We start from the raw sequence: 19,532 nt of genomic DNA, 5'->3' as shown, positions 1-19,532 counted from the left end.
TGAACGCTATAACGTGAGGAACTTTTAAGGGTGGTAATACATTGCTCACTTCACATTTAATGCGAGGACATGCCATTTCCTTTTGGTTTATTTACAGAGGTGGTGAAAAYGCTGCCGAGCTTTTCCCTGGGGGAATGAAGCGCAGTGAGTGCCAGGGGCGGCGTGTTGGGGGGAAACGTTTCGCCTCTGCCCCAMGGGGCAGCTCGAGGCCCTCCGGGCCCTTCCCGGCCACGAGGGCGGCCGCAGCTGCCCCCCTTCTCAGGTCACCTTGACGAAAGCTGCAGGGGTGGCAGGGGGGCCACGYGAGGCTGCAGCAGCCGCCGCGCTCCGCACAGGCCCCTCTACCTCGTGCCCTCCCGAGCCCCCTTCTCCTGCCCCTTAACACCTTTTTCCCTCCTCTCTCCCTTTCAAGGGATAGTCTGGCAGAGAAAGAGCACAGCTTTTATGAGCAAAGAGCCCAATTCAGCTCCAACTTAAACTGTGGGAGATGCACTTGAAGCATGACAAAATCACTGGCTGCATAAATAAGCAAACCTGCCTTAAAAATGCTTTGTTTCAGTACGTAGCCGAGTTTGGAACAAGCTTTTCTGCATGTTTTTCTCCCTTATGCAGCATAATTTGGGCCAGACGTTGCAAGGTGCTGAGTGTCTTCAGTTCTCTAACATCAAAAGGTGTTGAAGATGCAAAATCTCTGCAGGAGGGCTGGTTTGTTTCTATAAATTGAACCCAGAATGTAAGGCATATATGCTCAAGTACCTTGGACATATATTGTCCCCAAACTATGTATAGTTTGCACTGATATTTCTTTATATATAAAATGTGTGCATATATATAAATATATACACATACACACATATATACACACACACATTCTCTTTTTCATACAAAGAAAGTTATGGGCACAGTAAACATGAGCACAGACTTGTGATACACTAACAGTAAAACCTGTGAGCACTGCAAAGACTGCTGGGGTAAGAACATCTCCTTTTCCAGTTTGCTCACAGGRCCGACCTGACAAGTTGGACAGTAAAAATCCAGAGGCCATTTGAAAAGGTCCTTTATATATTCACAGCCTGATCTGTTGCTGTTAGTCTAAATACAGCAGCATTTTTGAAATATATGATGCCATTAAGAAGTGAAAAGGGAAAAATGCATTTAACACTTAAGAGTCCTTCATCTTCTGCTATATCTTGTAAGACTTCCACATGTCAGGAGGATGAGGAAGCTCCTTAAAAAAAAAAAAAGTAAAGAAACAAACAAACAAAACCCCCCGCAGCTGTTATTTAACATTTACTGCAGATCAGTAAATCCACATAAGAGGTTGCTAAGGGTGAAGAATTTTAAAGAACTTTCTGTGGTGAAAAGCTTGGAGGTTCCTGACCGGTGGCAACATCCCGATCCTACCACAGCCAAGGGAGTTCTGCCATGGCACCGGCCCACCACTGCCCGCAGGCAGGGGCTCCTGCTCTCAGGACCCAGGTATTGAGCAGGGTCCCGACAGCTCCGTGGCTGCCTCCCAGGCCTAGGGGAGGGCACAGCCTGGACACTCGCTGCCGGAGGAGGAAAGCCAAGCAGGGCTGGGCAAAGCTCATACCCGCCCAGGCCAGCTCTGGGGCTCRGCTCCTCACACCCCTGACTCTACAAACTTCACATCTGTTTGAATCAATCCCAGCATCTTTCTCTACACCTGCCATTTTTTCTTTTTTTTCCCTCTCTAACCCGTGGTTAGTTTTGATAGCATTAAATAGCATGAGGCCACTCTCATGCAGTCCCTCCACGTGCTGTTGCAAAAGGTAAATGAGGTGCATAAGTGAGGTGCACTACGAACCGTGGGGAGCTCCTCCCGCTCCTCCCTGCACATTCACGTTCTGAAGGGCGCTCGAGAGCAACAGACCTTTCCAAGGGGCTGGCGGTTTTACCACAGAGCCCTGGGGACCTGCAGAGGGCTCCTGGCCCCGCTCAAGGCAGCAGCGGCTCTGCTGTGGACCTCCCAGGAGCCTTTCCAGGCCCCTTCTCCACCACAGAACGCGAGGGATTTCTGGAAGAGGTTGTGCAGTTGTTTTGTTCTCCTCCCCTCCACCGACTCGAGTTACTGCAAAACAAGAACACTGTACTGGCTAGTGGAAAAACTAAAGTACAGAAATCACACACAGTGAAAGCCTCCTCGCCTCTTCTGGTAAGACTTATGAAGACAACTTCTTACACTGTTCTTTTTCTCAAAAGGCATATACAATGTGGCAAAATATTTCAAATATACATTCTATATAATAAAATATCATCTAGCTAGTGCATCTTCAATCATATGCTGGAAATATTCTTATCAAGACAAGGTTTAAATTCCATAAATCTTTTGAACACTAGGTGCTTCAGTCAAGGCAGACTCAGCAGCAAGTAAACCCCACAAATTCACTTTTCGGGCCTTAAAAGGTAGCAATGGATGGGACGTGACGTAGGGTGAGCCACAACAGAAACCAACACAATCAGTGGTGAAAAAAATAAGACATTTAAAGGGTTCCACACTCCACAAAACACTCTGCATTGCAAGTTGTTCTACTTGACCAAATGCTGGAGGTTTGTACACAAATGAAGTCACCTTGTCAGACCGATGTACCAGAGTACATGGTTATTCACAAGTTAAAAATAAAAAATATAAAAGGTCAACATTCACATGTCCATTGATTAAAGGGAATAAATTAAACCTCGGATCAGTTGCATACACCATTTCCTTCACCCTGCTCTAGTCTTTTATTTATGCCTATACATTGAATAATACTTTCCCAAATGCTTCCAAAGTGGCAAAAATAAGTGAAGGCTTTTGCATTCTAGCCATGTGACAGCAAGTTCATTTTTGCCAGGTGGGAGTTGAAATGGGTCCTCTGTTCTTTAGCATCAGTGCACAGGGTATGGCTCCAAGTGGCGTGTCAGAGGAAGAAGAAAAATTGAAGTGTGGTGGCTTAACAGAAAAGCTTCTTCCACTCATCACTGGTAGAATAAAAAGTGTCTCTTGTCCGGGGTACCTTCCTAGGTGCTCTCCAGAGAGGTATGCACTGTCATACGTAAATGCCCTCCGGGTTAAAACCRGCCGACAGGGGATTCTGCAGGATCCGAAGGTTGCTGGGGAGTTGCCTTGAGGAGCCGGGGCGTTTCAGTGAGCCAGACTGAAACGTTGCATCTGCACAAGAAAGGAGACAGTTAGAAAACCCCTCAAGGGCGAGGCTTGTAGAACACACCTCGGCCTCCTCTTTGTGGGTCCCCTTCAGTGTGGTGCAGGAAAAACATGTCACATGCGGCCAATAAGTCAGGTGCCAGAGTGGGAAGCGACGGAGACCTAAGGCACACGCTTCCTACCACCTTAAAGCAGACACAAGCCCTCAGGGTAACTACCCACCCCTAAACATGCAGAAACCTGCAGGGGTTTGTACAGCCATGCGCAGAAAGAGCTCGTGCCAATGCACATTCGAATCTCCCACTTCTGGTCCCTAAAAGAAACCTTTTTGTCCTTAAAAGGCCAGCATCAGAACACGGATGCTGTCGCCTTCTGCTGCCCCCTCCAGCATGCCCCATGGAAAATGCGACAGGGCTGGAGGCTGCACGGAGCCAGGGGAGCTTCTCTGAGGAGCGCCCGGAGCGCCGCCCCGCTCCCACCTCAGCGGCCCTGTGTGCAGCGCTCGGCACGCGCGGCACTGATCGCACAGGGCGCCGCAGCCAGCTGGGCAGGGCCGGTGCGTGGCTGGCGGCCCAGGCGGATTAGCTCCCGCTCCTGTACGGCTGCTGGCTGGGATTCCTCAGGATCCAGACACATTCCTTCTCCCCTCTGAGAGCACGTCCCGCCAGCGGACGGGACTGCAGCTGAGCGGCGGTGCCGCACGGCGTCTCGCTGCCTGCCGCCCAGCAGGTTACAGGCGGCACAAGCGAGCTCGTGCACGGCGGGAGCTGAGAGTCACCCACTGTTTAGCTGTAGCTTGCTAGCCCTTGGCAGGGAGGGACGCACTGGAAACCACGTCCTCTTCAYGTCACACTAGCTTCTTTGCCAACAGAGCTGGCTTGATGTACGGCCACCAGCGTTAACGCAGCGGGTAAGCGTGTCGCCCTCCCCTTCTCCCTTCTGCCCGAGAAGGGCAAAAGCCCCGAGCACTGCACCTCTCTGGAGCTCGGCGTGCGGGGCCTCCACCTCGACGGGGTCGGCGGGCAGCACCGTGACCTTCGTGCCTGTTTGCTGGATAAACTGCTGCAGGTTGACTTGCCGCAGCTCCTTGGTGAGCTGCTCCAGCTCCTGCTCCCTGTCCTGTTGGGGGAGAGCAAGGGGCAGTAAGCAGCAGCAGACGCAGGCAGCAGCTGAGCCCTTCCTTGGGCACTGGCTGGGCAGCCCTGCTCTCCCTTGCATGGAGAAGTCCTGATTTGTAAATTCAGGGGCAAATGACCGATAAAAGGTATTTTACTCTTGTGATTTACAAAGCAAATCAGCACTAAGTATTACCTGCTATGGGTTACTACTGGTCTACTTATATTGCTCCTTGAAGCACTAGCAGATGTTTCTTATGTCATCTGAGAATAATGCTGGCACGACAGAAGCGAGCGAATATAGGTAATAACAAGTACTATGAAAAATGCACCAACCCAGCACCGCTCTGGCATCAGCTCCTGGCCCCACAGGAAAGGGCAGCATGACTTGGACCGCTTGGTAAGTTCTGCTGCTGCTGCTAAACRGAGGTTATTTCCTTTCTTTTGCTCTTTGCATTTTTGGTTTAAAGTGTCAATCTCCACATAACCCACAAGCATGCTGTGCTTCACAGAATGCGGCCCAGCTCCTGGGGCGCTCACCAACCCCTCGTCTCATCTTTTATGATCTTCCTCAACAGCCTCATTCTGCCGAGATGTGCAGAGCCCAGAGCTGCAGTAGATATTCTTGCACTGAGGGTTCCCCTCCACTCAACAGATCCCTTAGCAGCAGGGCCTGCATCTCCCGTGGGCAGGGTGCCCGTGGCCACCTCCATCCATCGCCCTTGTTCTACATGCTCCTTCTAGCCACACGGGGAGGCTGCCAAGCTGCTGCTCCGCACGGTTATACGGGAGCTCCAACAGGCAGCAGAGACCAGTCCTAGGAACGGCCCACGAACAGCGGAGCCTCTGCTGGCTTTAAACTTGCGCCTAAGTTGCTACTGAGCTGGAGTTCAACAGATAGTGGGAAAAATAACTGAGCCTTCASTTTTGTTAAGACCTTTTAAATGCCAGTTGCTTTGTCACTGATGCTTTTCTATTAGATCCGTTTAAAGCTACTCAGATCATGGGGCTGGCCTCAGCTTGCCGTACTAATTTTTATTTCCATTTGTTTGCTAAGAACTTTTAGAGGAACAGGACTGAGAAATGGAAGTCATGCCTGTTCCAAAATCTAGGTGACCCTAAAAAAAACTCTCCACAATTTATTTTACATCCATTAGATTCTACATCTGGGTACTCAGGAGACAAACTCTCAAATTGTATTTGTTTACGAACACRTTAATCCTGCAGCTTGGTGTCCCATGGGATTTTCTGAACAGTAAATATGCAAAGCAACAGAAGCAATATCATAAAAAGCTCATTTTTCAATTTTTGAGATTTTTCAATTTTCACAGGAGACAAGGTTAAAAAAAAATCTGTTAAGTATCTCCCCAAATCCAGTTGGCTTCATCTCCTAAATTCATATCCGTTTGTGAAGCTATTTAGGGAGTTCTATTATTTATTTATTAGGGAGTTTAGGGCCAGAACTGCTCACACTTTTCATTCATTCTGCTCTGGAAGAGCAGGTTACATTTCTCCCTTTGTTTCATGAAAACAGCTTAAATGGATGTGGTTCTGGGAGGACAGGAGCAAGAATGCAAAATCTCTTTGCACATCGGGTGCAGATTCTACAACAGCAGAACCACATTGCTGCAGCTGCGGTACTGCAGTGGGCTGCAGTAACTTCGAGTGGTGGAAATACAACAAGAACCACAACTCAACTGATGCACAAAGCCTCCATCCCACGGTGTACAGCACCTCAAACCACCAGAAGTCAGTCAAGTCTGATCCCCAGAGTCCGTCTCTCATTCACCTCTCTGCTACAAAATGGATTTCCATTCTGTATCTAGAATTTAAGAGTGCAAAAGAGTAAGTGATACATGAATGAGATTCGCTGGTGACATATGTGCCACAACAGCCTGAGGTGGAGAGAGAAAAATCCTGAGCACCAGTAAGTCAAAAAATAAGAGGTGCTATTCTTCAGAACAACAGCCTTATGAGCAGAGCTAAAAATTCACTACAACCAGCTTTATAGCTATAGATAGAAAGGGTGTTCTTACCTGTAACCGTTTGGTGGCTTGGCCCAGAGACCTTTCTACAGCTTTAATGCCGTTCTCCAATCTCAGGCTTTGCTGGCCCTGAACATCAATTTCGCCTTTCACCTTCTCGATCTTCTCTTTGACCTCTTCTTCATTCACTTGGGGTTCTTGAACTTCCCGTTGCAACTTCTCTGCCTCCAGGCCGCTCTCCATGTTGTGGATCTGAGACAAGTACTCCTTCAGCTTGCTTTCGCACTCCAGGATCCGCTGCCTCATCTCCTGGAGCTGCTCCTTCAGCTGCTTCTCGTTCTCCTGCTCGATCTGCAGCTCGTTTTCCCAGAACTCCTCCTCTTCGATCTCYACCTCGTTCCTTTTAATCTTCTGCTCCAGCTTGAGAATCTCCTCCTCCAGGCTGGAGTTGTACTTCTGCTCCCAGTAGCGGATCTCGGCATCATTGGACTCCAGCTGCTTTTCAATGCACTGAAGCTTCTCCGTTTGGAGGTGGATCAGCTTCTTCAGCTCGTCTGCCGTCGTTTTGCAGTTGTTGAGCACCTTTTGCTTGAACTCGGCCTCTTTACTCTTACCAAAGATGTCCATTAGCCCTTTGGCGCCGCCAGTGAACGTCAGCGATTTCCTCTTGGGCTCCCTCCGCTTTATGGCTTTGTCGGCCTGGGGCCGCAGCTTGGCGAGGGGCGGCAGGCTCTGCCGGTAGAGCGTCCTCTCGGGGCCGCGCGCCACGCTGTCCGACGTGGGCCTCTCGCTGAGCGAGGGCCCCGTGCGCCGCAGGATGAGCTGCACGTCGCTCGCGTACTGGCCCCACTTGTTGAGCGACACGATGGGGTTCTCGTGCGGCGCCAGGTGCCGCTCCGTGTCGCGCCACTTCTCGATGAGCGTGTACCGGCCCGTGCGACCTGCGGGCAGCGAGAGAGGCCGTGAGCGGCGCCAGCCCGGAGAGGGCGCAGCCGGACCGCGCGGCGAGGCCGAGCACCGCTCCGCCCCGGCGGGCCCCGCGCTGCACCCGGGCTCACCCGGAGCCGGGAGTCTGGCCCGGCCTCTCCTGCGCCGCCACACGCGCCCGGCGGGGAGAGCGAGCACAGACCCCGTCCCGCGGGAACTCAAACATCATTCTTAACATATCTGCTGTTAAACAGCATCATCCATGGGCTAACGGTCAGCCYGACTCCCCACCTGGCAGAGCAGAGCGCGCGGAAGGGACCGCGGAGCCTGCYGGCCCTGACAGCAGCAGCCGCTCTGGCCACCTGCGCAGGCTCCCACCCGCGAGAGCAACTCGGCATCTCCTCGCAGGATATACAGGGTTCGGGAAGACGCTGGGAATCTCCACTCCTTTGCTGGCTGCTGTGCTGCTTTGTGAGCCCTGTAGAAACTGCTGGCTGCACAGCGCAGTGTGGCTTGCTTTCAATAGTAGCAAGATGCATACCTTGCATCTAAGGATTAAACTGGGCTGCCAAACACCTGTAATTGAGCTTAAGCGTCCTTTTCCTCTGACACTCCCTATGGAGTGCCTAAAAAAAAAAAAAAAAAAAAAAGGCAGCATCTGTGGTTTGCACTAATTGCTTTATTATTTCTAACCGCCCCTCCTACCCTGTGATAAAGGGCTGGCCAAGCGCAGGGCAAAGCCAGTTTCTTTTATCAGGAAAGCGCCTTTACTCTAAAGCTGCAGCACTGTTTACAGGAAGATTGGAAAGATTAACCCCTGTTAAAAGCAGTTATCCCAGTGGCTTTCAGTACAGCTCTGCAATTACCATTAACCTTATAGGAAATTTAAAGAAAATATGGAGAAAGCTGCTTTAATGTTATACATGCACACACAGACTTCCATGATGGMCTATCATTTAAATACAGGTTTGTTTTGTCACAACTGCTCAAAAAACCAGCCCCTTATGCCACTGGGCAATGGGGAGGACTAGATGYTATCACTAGTGGCTCCCCAAATAATGGGTTTTCTTCCTCTGGTCTCACTTTCTTTCTCACAGCCAGCTGTGACACACCAGACAACACTAGAAGAACCAGAAAGATCAGCTYGACAGGCACTAACCAGAGAACAGGCTGCTTTGGCTGATGGGTCACACTAGCCGTAATCAGTAGCCAAACAGGAGAACAACAACAGCAACGAGAGCAACACCCTGTGTTCACTTCCAAGTTAGGAGCAGGAGCTCAAAGGAGAGCATCAAGATTKGACCGACAGTAGTTGTCAAAACCAGGAAGCAGCAGGGGGAAAAAAAAAAACCAAATTCTTAATACCTTATAAATAAATGACTCGGGGTAAGCGCTGAAAGTTTAAGGGAAAAAAAACTATCAACATACCAACCTTCTTGGCCAACCCCCTTAGAAATAGATGTAAAGCACTTTAGGAATGAGTTTACTGCGCCAAGATTCAAAATCAGAGAGTTTTGCCAGCCCACAACAGTGTGCAGCGGTTCATGCAGATTTAGAGTCTGCAGTGGCCATTACAGGAAAAATAAACGTAGTGCCGCTCACTGCGGCACGCTGACAATACCACCCCAAAGAAGAAAAGTGAAGTAAAAGCAACCTGCAGAACACAGGACAAAGGTGGCATTTTACCACTCTAGTTTGTTAATCTTAAAAGCTTTCAGCCTGCAGTTTGCAATCACGGTAATGCTACTAAACTTCTTGTTGTGTCAGAAACAGAAGAGTTCAAAGATGTCTTAAAATTGTAACCAGAACGCCAGGAGGTGCATGATCAGCACACGATTTCCAGTCGCTCCGCTGCTGAACACACTACTTAAACATAACAAAATGAAAGAAGAAGGGGAAAAAAAAAAAACCCCTAGCAATCTCAACCAAAACTGAATTAAATAACTAAATGAAGCACTTGCCAAGAACTATTTCCATCCTGGTTACAGCCCCAATCAACCMACGGTGCTAGGGAATGAACTCAGCCTTCAGGAGCCACACAAAGAGGATGGTGTTTTGCAGCAGAATTTATGCAGTTCAGCAGCCACGCGGGAAGCTCAGGCCTAGCCCAAAACAAAGCTATTCTCAGCTGGGATCATTACTGCTACTCAGGCTACTGCTGATCCTGATTAATCCCTCCTCCTGTGGGCAAACACAGTTGTGGCTGCCCAGGTGCTGTTAATTCACTGATGAAAGAGGGGACAAGTCAATTCAAAACTAACTGCAGGACCTTTCACAACATGGACAGCCGCATAACTGCTATTTTTGATGTGCCACCACCTACAAGGAGGCAGCTGCMCTCAGGTAATGTGGCCCCTATCAGTGTTTAAGCATTTATTAAATCCTATGCTATTTTTTCAGAGTTGTACCACACCTTTAATCTTCTGCAGATTTATAAAATATGTGCAGGCAAGGAAGTTCAATGAGCAGTTAAGCACTCGCTACAAGGAGCTACCAAAGCACAGCCTCAAGTACTGTGCTGATGTTCACAAGGGGCTGGTTGGACGGGGCCCCTTAGCTTCAAAAATATCTTTTTTTTTTTTGTCGTCTTTATGATACAGCAGCATACCACATTAGAGTAACTTTATTTTTGGACACTTGTAGTGTCCCAAGAGGAACGGTACCAAGTTATGCAGCCAGCGCCACACAGGGCCTGTGCTGAGCTCCCCTTTGCTCTGTGCCCCACAGCGGATCAAGGGCTGGAAAGCGGCATAGGGTCTCTGTGCTGCCTCAGGGCCATGCGGCACAGGGTCTCTGTGCTGCCTCAGGGCCACGTTGCCTTTGGTTAATACTCTGCATGGACCCACCCAATCTGCTGGGCACCATGCAGTATTTCTCTCTCTAGATGACCAACAAGAATTCCTATTTGTGGTGTGAGGAAGTGAATTCCCAGCTGCCCCAGAAGCACCCATACGTTCGGTATGTAAAGCACAGTGCACCTGCACTAAGGATCACTGGTGAGATTGAGCGGGTCAGGTTTGAGCCTTAGGCTAGCTAAGCACACRGGCTTATTGCAGTTTCCATTAATACAGAAATGCCTTGCAAGCAACCTTGCAAATAACAGCAGGGGAGATCAAAGAGGGAGAAGGCCTCCCGGACCCGGGCGYCCGCAGCTACGCTGGCGAAGAGCCCGTGCGCCAGGGTTTGGAGCCAGCTCTTTCTAACGCCCGCAGCTCCAACTTTTTCAATGGCACATTCAGGAGTTACCAGCAGCCGGGGCCCCAGGTCRGCTGCTGCTCTTCTGCAGAGGCAAACACGGAGCTCTGGGGCTGAGCGCCCCTTTCATCTGCCCACCCGCGGCAGCCTTAGCTGGGGACTGACCTCGCTAGGAGGRTCTCAGCACTGAGATCACAGTGAGCTGTGACTAAGCTAATGAGGTGAACTGTGATTAAACTAATGAGGTAGAGGAGCTGTTGACTTGCAACTGTGTTTTTTAGACTCTCGAGAGGTGGGATTTTAAATTATACTCCATGAAGGTGGTAGGAGGTACAACCTCTTCTAATGCTTCTCAATATGCATTTCCAGTTGCAATAATACAGAAATGCAACTATTTTTGCAACCAAAATGACAGTTCAAAGGGAAAGCAGCAGTAGCAACACTTCTGCTGCACCACCTCTGATAGGACTCTTGCTCTATTATCAATACTGTCGACACAGAAAAGGTTAATGCCTGTCCTGCCTCTAAAAGAGCGCAGGAGCCTATCCATGCAAAGYCTTTCTGGGACAGGGACAGTCTTAGAGTTATATCTTGGAAAGGGCAGAACGGTTCAGAGAAAATAGCTTGCCTCACCAAAGCAGCAACAGCATTTGCTCTTGAATCTTTAACAGCACGGATGGAAAAGTAACTGCTGGTAATTTTAATAAACCCATTATGATTTGAACTCAATCCCTCTGAAATAGGAGGCTGATATTATGCGATACTTCAGTTAACACCTACATCAATTTAAGAAACAGCGTTTTGGCTACCTGAGAATTCATTAAATTACAAGAGTGATTAAAAGAGTCTTTAAAATAGAGGTGAGAGAACTCTTATTACTCAGAGCTATTAAAACAACAGAAATCAGAATAGCAGTCCTGTCCTAAGGGAAGACATCCACAGAAAGACATGCTCACACCTACTGCCAGTGAGGGAGCTCTATGCAGTCTCCACTTGGTCTGACCGCATGCAAAATGTGTTTACAAGCCCTTATCGGGACTGAAGCCACGGTTTATTACTATTATCTCTTCTCTTAAATGAAAGCATATAGAGCTTATCACAACCTGGCAGAACAACGCACTTAAAATCCTGTCATCCTTTCTGTTGCCTTTCAAAGCCCCCYGAAGTCAGCGTGTGCCCGGCGGACCGATCTCCTGCGGAGATAAAGCGGAGCAGGGGAGAGCCAGGGAGGCAGCCTGGCCAAGGTGATTCCGTCCCACCAAGATCCTCTCCCTTGGGGGCTCTCACAGCCAGCTCTGGCACTTGCTTTAGCAGAAGTTATTTAGAGGAGGGGAGGAGAGCGACAAAGTGAGGTGAATTTTCCAAATACAGCTGTGCCTGAGCCTTATAATGCCCTAACACATGCTTGAAACAGCATGGAGAGCTTCATTTTTATTAATGTTTTTTATTAATTACCTGTTTAATCTTAGAGGAAAAATCCTCAACAGCAATAAAGAACTGAGAGCTGCATTGCTTAATTGTAAATAGACAGCTTTACTTCTTGCTCAGAGAGTCCATATTCTCCTGAGACAGAGCTATATTCTCCTGATATATAGCCAGAGAGTCCTAATCCATAGCAATATTTCAWGCAATTCTGCTGTTTTAATTATCTACCACTGGAAATTAGGACTTTGCTGAGAAGTTCAAGCTCAAATTCTGCACACTGAAATATTCTTGGGAAACACACACGTCATTCTGGCCAGAGAGGATCCATTCTAATCTCCAGAGGGGAAGGAAATCCCCCAAAAATGCAGTCCGGGGGAGAACTGGCAAGAAATCACTTCCAGAAAACAGACAAACAGAAAAAAAAAGAGGCCAAGAGTATTTGTTTCTGTGCTAATCAACATATTCCTCTGGAGGATTTTTCTTTTAGATTTCAATGGAAAGTATCTAGCAAAAGTCAAAATTACTAGAAATAACCTAAAAATGAAACAAAACAAAACCAAACAAACACAACCTTTTACAGCCGTATTTGCCTAATCTATCAGCTAACACGTGTTCTTTAGGTTGGCTCCTGGCAAAAGTGTTTTGAAAGAAAGATATATGATTCTTCCRTTAAGCTGGGTGCTGCGGTTTATTTTGGTGACGACTTAGTTTCTAAACCTGAAAAAGATCATTTCTCTGACTTGTGTTATAAGGTCAAGTCTTCCTGTTACTTGGTAATCAGCGAGCAGATTGAGAGAGAGAGAGAGAGAGAAAGAAAGAAAGAAAGGGAGAAAGGCAGAAGGAAAGAAGGAAAACAGTACTGGGTAACAATATTACCTTTTATGAGTTTTCTGAGATCCCACTGGAAGGTGATTTCATTCTCTGGAAACTTGCAGCTTGATAGTTTTATGTCTTTCTTGAATTCCAGAGACCCTCCCTCCAGCTAATGCATTTCTAACTCCTCCTAACTTGGAGACACCATCAATTTTAGCATCCAAAATGACATCTATCTGCTAGCATTCTCTCATTCATTCATTAAAATATATGCACATGTTTTTTAAAATAGCTTGACTGGGATTGCCAAAATACTTTTTTTTTTTTTTTTTTTTTTTGAATAAGGATTGAAATTTGACTCTTTGGCTTCAAGTAAAACAGAAATAAAACCTAATTTGAACAGAAACTTGGAGAAGAATCATTCACTGTTCCTAAACGCTCAGGAGAGAGGCGGTGGGGGCAGGAGCTTCTAATGCAAGACCAGGTGCCAGATGACAACCATCAGCAGCACAGTCTCAGGGAGGGAGGGAAACCAGAAAGATATGTGGGCCTGTCCCCTACCTCAATAATAGTAACAGACATCAGTTTCTAAGGAGTAGCTCGGGGAGCTCTATATAGACAGGAAAAGTAATACAACTCCTACTGATTGCCAAAGGATTAGGCTACRCTTTGGTTATGGCACTGAGTCTGGTTTAAGTGATTGTAGCTTAGCCTGACTTGCCATTTTGGAATAAAGCCACTCTGGAATATAAGGCCATGTCTCCGCATGCCAGAAAGYTTTCTTCCAAACCCAAGAGTTTTCTGTTATTTCTGACTTTCTATGACATGAGGGGAGGGTTGGGAACCACAAGATACGGAAACCTTCTCACTGCCCTTATCAGTGGGAGATCAGAAGACAGGCCCTGCATTTGATCAAGTGACAGGGAAGGAAACTTCTTGAAATACAAGCAATTCCCTTTCAACTTAAGGGTGCAGGGGGAAGCTTTCCTCCCATGTAGGTGCCTGGACATGGGGGCAGAGTGCCCAGCGAGGCTGTGACCTCTCCACCCTTGGAGCTATTCAGAACCGGACTGGTTTTGCCAGTTCTGGGCAACCTGTTTTAGCTGGCCCTGCTTAACATGGTGAGGGGCAGGACTAGGCCATCCCCAGAGACCCTTTCCAACCTCAAGCACTCTGTGACCCTATGCCAGACTTGGATTTTTTTTCATTTTAGAAATAGAAATTGTCAAGTGTTATTTTTCATACCTCTAGGATAGTGGCTGCTTCTGTTTGCTCACAAGAAGCTGCTTGAACTATGGATGTCTTAGAAGGGAAGGGGCAAGTACTTTCTTCAGCAGGTCTGGCTGTTAAGAGTTAACTTGCAGATGCACCTAACGCTGCATTTCAATGYGAATAACACCAGTTGCAGCCCATATTTCAGATTTTTAGAGTGAAGAAGGCTGTGCATTTTGAGTACTTTTACATCAAGGACCTGGCAACAAAATTATACGACCTGAGAAAACAAAAGGAGCATCTGAAGAACTTTGCAGACAGGCCAGCAGACAGACCCTGCTGCTAAGCTATGGGACTTCTCAAGGAGCCAGACTGCAAAGTGGAAAATACAAAATAACAGCCAACCAAGGAGGAAGCCAGCAAAGACTGGCTGCTTTCCACCTCCAAATGTCAGGTGAGAGCAGAGGAATACATTTTAATAGCTTCCCATGCAAATTCAAGTGACAGTAATTCCTGGTAAGCTAGGACATACRGCCAAATCAGAGGTGCAGACATATGGTTGCTTTTCTGATGAAGGGCCTGACAAAAGGCTTGGAGAGACCTAAAGACAAGTGTCATTAATACTGGTGTTTGACATTGTCATAGAAGCTGAAGGGAGAAAAAGGGGGCTCCATTATTCCAGATGTTTTCCAAAGAACAGACAAGTCTACCACAAACTACCCACTGTAGTTACACATAACACTTCTCCATCACCACTACCAAATAAACACAGTGGTGTAAGAGTGTCTAAAAAGCCTAGATGGAAGCAATTCATGAACCGATCAGCATTAAATAAAAGGTTGCCACTAGCACACACAGGAGAAGCATGTTAACTTCTGAATCCATTTTTGAGAGACACACTCTGTACTTTCTGAAGGGCATTTTAAAGGTATTTGATGCACACAAACAGCGCATGCACCAGTTAGCATTGTGTTCAGTTCCCTTATGATACAAAATAAAAAGGCGCTGAATTTCTACTGCTTCTTTTTCTTCTGAAAGTATATGAAAATGATGTTCAAAAGTATATTTAACTAAATAAACATACAGAAATTCAGACAAATTGTGACAACRATTATAGGTTGGATATATAGTTAATACTTCTGGCTTTATTTTTAAAGTATAAAAATAAATGATTTTGCAATTCAGTAGGACTGCACTAACACAGTCCYACAAAGTCTTTGGAATAGTGAAGAAACTGAAAGCTAGTCCTTAAATTATGGATTTAATTTTACACAAGATGCTGTTCCAGTGTCTAAATTTAAACAGGGTGCAAACTCAATTATAAAATTTTAGCAGAAAATAAGATTCAGCACAGGAAACACAAAGAAGGGTTGGAATTTGTATTTAGGATGCCCTTAACCACTGGGAACGATATGACAAGACTGAAGGAATGGACTTCGTTGCACCGGAGCATGAAAGATTTCCATGTCTGCATAAACTGTTCCCCGAACAGCTAACACTGAGTACGCCAAGGCACTCGCCTTTTACTGGGTCAGGTGGAATACAAGAGTAAGAGGAGAACCTGAAGGACCTATTTTGTTGATCGGGTATCTCTTCCCAATACAGACAAGGATCCTAAAGTGTGTATAGTTTTAGTTAATATCACTGTCAGGTAAGCTAGCCAGTTGTTTTGCACCTCTTTAATAGTGTCTTGGCTCTCCAAACAATCACTGCTTAGCACTGTCTTTCGTCCAGGCTTCGTCTGCAATGGCAAACAGCAGCCCACTGTTATTTAGAGAATGGACGTTTGCAGATTCCAGTGTTTTGTTGTTGTTGTTTCCTTAATCTGCAGCAAGCTGAAAAGAAAATCTGCAAGCTAACATTGTTCAAGGTTATTCTACTGTGTTTYATAAGCTTTTGTTCTAATATTCAAGTAAGACCCCATCTACCCTGCATTTAGCTTAATTCATAGAAGGCTTCACCTCATTCCTGGGAATCCAAGTAGCAGAGTTACTTACCAATAGCCTGAGCCAGAGCTATAACGACCTCCTGGCATGTTGTGACTTCAGTGACCCCACAGACAATCCTCTGGACTCCATCCACCCATACTTTGAGCTCCATGGTTCACCAGATCATCCAAGMGCCATGAATGCAAGTCAGTCAAGTCATACTTGTAGCTAGACCAGGGGCAAGGCAGCACACTCAGCAGCTAGAAGAGAAAAAATAATGCTGATGGTTATTGTGAGGCGTTCCCAATTTAACAAGGCAACAAATTTAACTTAACATTAGAAAAAAAAGGCACATTATCTCATTTCTTTTAAAACAGAAACAAAGCAGTCCCAGGGTTTAGCCATACTTTTCTCTTCTATTCTTTTAGATATACTGCAAGTTTTGTGAAATTTATCTCCAAAAATGTAAAGAGCAATTACAAAGAGAGCATCAAAACAAATAGTATCAAGTAAGCAAGTCCAGAATAAAACCATAACAGTCCCRGTAACACGTGCCCCCCTTTATATACTACCTGGAGGTCTCATGGTAGTGTTGGTTAAGACACTTTCAAGCCAAGCAGGTTTGGGTTACACAAAAAAATGGCATCTGACCATGCCGATGGATTTTACAGAGCTGCTCTTGGAGGCAGGAAAAAGTTAGGAAGCAAGTACTCAGTATACTCCGTGTTTTTCCCTCTGTTCTCAGAATTGCTTTCTCCTTATGAAGCAAGCATTTCTTTCAGTATTACAGACACTACCGCAGCCCTAGAGTTGCCATGAAAAGATTATTCCCCTTGTGCAGCTAAAACCTTTGTTTCTATCAACGCGCTGCCCAGAGGAGGGACCGACCGTSGCCAGCACCGCGGTGACAGGCGCAGAGTCCCAGCCCGCCGGTGGCCCCCCGCGGCGAGAGAAGGAGCCTGGGGCGCAGCACGGGGCAGCCCTGCCGCACACCGCAGATCCCCACCCAGAAGCTCCCATGCAGGGAGCGAAAGAAAAAGAGGAGCCAGAGCCAGCRGTACTGCTAAAACCAGATTTCAAAAACATGCTTCTATCATTAATCCACACTTAATTAACCCACAGTTTTAAGTATCACCTCTTATATAGAGTTATATTCCCTACTACAGCTTCCTCTAATCCCCTAATCCTAWTCTCTCACTTGATAACTTTAATTAAGACATTGATTTAAATGCTGTGATTGGAGACTCTCCCACGTGTGCTTGTGCTACCAGCGGGGCACTCCGCGCTCTAGGAGCCGGCTATATAGGAGCCGACTATAGGAGCGGCTATAGCAACCCGCTGCATGGCAGCCGTGCCACCGCAGGTCATGCTCTGGAAACAGCTCTGTCCTGTCACCCCGTGTCCCGTTACAGTCACGAGTGACAGAGCTGAGTGCCCAACTTAACAAGAGGCATTTTGGGGAACAATATGCCAGGGCAGAGCCACTGCGACCTATTCTTCCACTTCGAGGCGGTGTCTGAGGAGTTGATCTGCTTGAGGGTGGGAAGGCTCTGCAGCGGGATCTGGATAGGCTGGCTGGATGGGCTGAGACCAACTGTTTGAGGTTCAACAAAGCCAAGTGCCGGGTCCTGCACCTGGGACACAACAACCCCAAGCAGCACTACAGGCCTGGGGCAGAGTGACTGCAGAGCTGCATGGCAGAGAAGGACCTGGGGGTGCTGGTYGAGAGCCGGCTGAACAGGAGCCAGCAGCGTGCCCAGGTGGCTGAGGTGGCCAACGGCCTCCTGGTTTGTATCAGGAACAGCGTAGCCAGCAGGAGCAGGGAAGGGATCGTCCCCCTGTAYGCGGAGCTGAGTGAGGCCGCACCTCAAATACTGCGTTAAGGTTTGGGCCCCTCGCTACAAGAAGGACATTGAGGTGCTGGAGCGAGTCCAGAGAAGGGCAACAATGCTGGTGAAGGGGCTGGGGCACAGACCTTCTGAKGAGCAGCTGAGGGAGKGGGGGTTATTCAGTCTGGAGAAGAGGAGACTCAGAGGAGACCTTATGGCACTCCACAACTACCTGAGTTATTCTTCTCCAGAATAACTAGCGCTAGGACAAGAGGAAACAGCCTCAGGTTGCACCCTCGGRGAGGTTCAGGTCAGACATTAGGAAGAATTTCTCCACGGAAAGAGTGGTGCAGCCTTGGAACAAGCTGCCCAGGGAGGTGGTGGAGTCCTCACCCTGGCAGTGCTCAAGAAACGTGGAGATGATGCACTTAGGGACATGGTTTAGCAGGCATGGTGTTGAGGTTGGACTTCATGATCTTGAAGGACTTTTCCAACCGTAATGATTCTATGATATTGGTAGGAACCCAAAAAGCTCAGAGAGATCAATATTTCAAATAAACCTTCTCCTGCAAAGCTACACACTTCAAGCAGCAAAACATCTAGGGTACAAACACAGAAACTATTCAGTCAGATAAGACCACGTTTCTGTATCTAAAACCTAAGCAGAAGCTGGACCCTTGCTAGCTTGCAGCCCAACGGTGACTAAGGAACTTTATTAATTAACTTGCTGTCTTGCTGAGAGTTGAACAGTTCAGCTTAGCTGGCGCAAAGCAAGCCCACAACATGCACGTCAGCAAAGCAGCCCACAGCTCTGCTTGCTTTGCTGTCCATCAACGTCCAAGCTATTATTTCAATTTAGCAAGCCAGCCAGGGCGCTTCCCCCAGCCAGCCTGGTGGGCAGCGCAGAGTGCCTTTGGGCATCGCTTCTCCTCACATTCCTCTTTCTTTCTTTCTTACTAAAGAAACAAACAGAGGCACTACTTAATAAAGGAAAAACTTCCTGACACTCCCAGTTTTCAAAATAACACCCACTAAAGCGGCAAATGACGCGAGCAGTTTATTTGAAACAGTTTGGGGGGAAAGATGTTTAAAAAAAAGAGAGAGAGAGAGAGAGAGAGCGCGCAAATGTTTTAATAGAGAAAATAGCAGCAAAAGAAGAAAGGCGGCCAGCTGCCGGCGCCGCTGCCAGGCAGGCGAGCCGGAGTGCCGTGCAGCGGCGCGGGGGACGGCGCGCGGCCCCGGCAGCCCCGGCAGCCCGTTTGCCCTGCGCTGCCACTCACCGCTGAGGAAAGACTCGAGGGCACAGCCTGGGCACTCAAAGCCCTCGGTCACCCCAGTTCCCGACCAAAGYTGACTTCTGATAAATCAAAAGCAATCGTGAATAAATTCAGTTTCTAGGACTACGCAGGAGAAGTTTATAGAAAAGTCTGAAAAAAGCAGAACATCTTTTGGCCTTGTGTGTGTGTCTGCTTGCCAGTTATACCTGCATACCACTTTTTATGGTAATATTTGTATTTTTTCTGTAGGCAATCAGGTCTTTGTTTAGAGCAAATTCATGTACCGTTAATGTTGTGTTCGCCCTTTCGCTGAGGTCCATTTTGACAGCCATTTTCATTCTTAAGGTTATGTGCAAATTGTACTTTTTTCAAGCACAAGAGGCAAAATACCTCTGCTAGTGACTCTTGAAGCAAGTGGAGAAAGGGGTGGAGGAAGAAACCCCCCTGTCCTGCAAGTTCAAAAGCAGCTCCCCTTGCATGTAACCGATCCCAGCAATGATCGGGGCTCCGACTGGAAAGCTCATTTAGCGYGGAGAGGGACTCAAGCCGAAACACTTCTCTGCTCCCGGCCCCCTCCTCCGCGCGACAGGTATTTGTGATGGGAACCAGACACCCGAAACTGGACACCTCTCCCACAGAGGACTTTAGGGATGTTCAAGG

At 47.6% G+C, this 19,532-nt stretch overlaps 1 protein-coding gene across 1 annotated transcript in view; it reads right to left on the bottom strand.

Annotated features, from left to right (window-relative positions):
* Positions 1–1,001: 1,001 nt before the first annotated feature.
* Positions 1,002–19,532, bottom strand: part of RASSF8 (Ras association domain family member 8) — a 69,271-nt gene continuing 50,740 nt past the window's right edge. The window contains exons 3-6 of the mRNA XM_026043262.1: positions 15,836–16,026; positions 6,318–7,207; positions 4,141–4,285; positions 1,002–3,172 (exon numbers count right to left, since the gene is read on the bottom strand). Of these exons, the coding sequence (XP_025899047.1) occupies positions 3,051–3,172; positions 4,141–4,285; positions 6,318–7,207; positions 15,836–15,938 (1,260 nt within the window). The 5' untranslated portion in view covers positions 15,939–16,026 and the 3' untranslated portion in view covers positions 1,002–3,050. The remainder of the gene's footprint in view (positions 3,173–4,140; positions 4,286–6,317; positions 7,208–15,835; positions 16,027–19,532) is intronic.

This window comes from Nothoprocta perdicaria, unplaced genomic scaffold (assembly GCF_003342845.1).
Source record: "Nothoprocta perdicaria isolate Ctin4 unplaced genomic scaffold, notPer1 scaffold_324, whole genome shotgun sequence".
Lineage (NCBI taxonomy): Eukaryota > Metazoa > Chordata > Aves > Tinamiformes > Tinamidae > Nothoprocta > Nothoprocta perdicaria.
The sequence above is the reverse complement of the archived record's forward strand: the minus strand, read 5'-3'. Positions and strand labels throughout refer to the sequence as shown.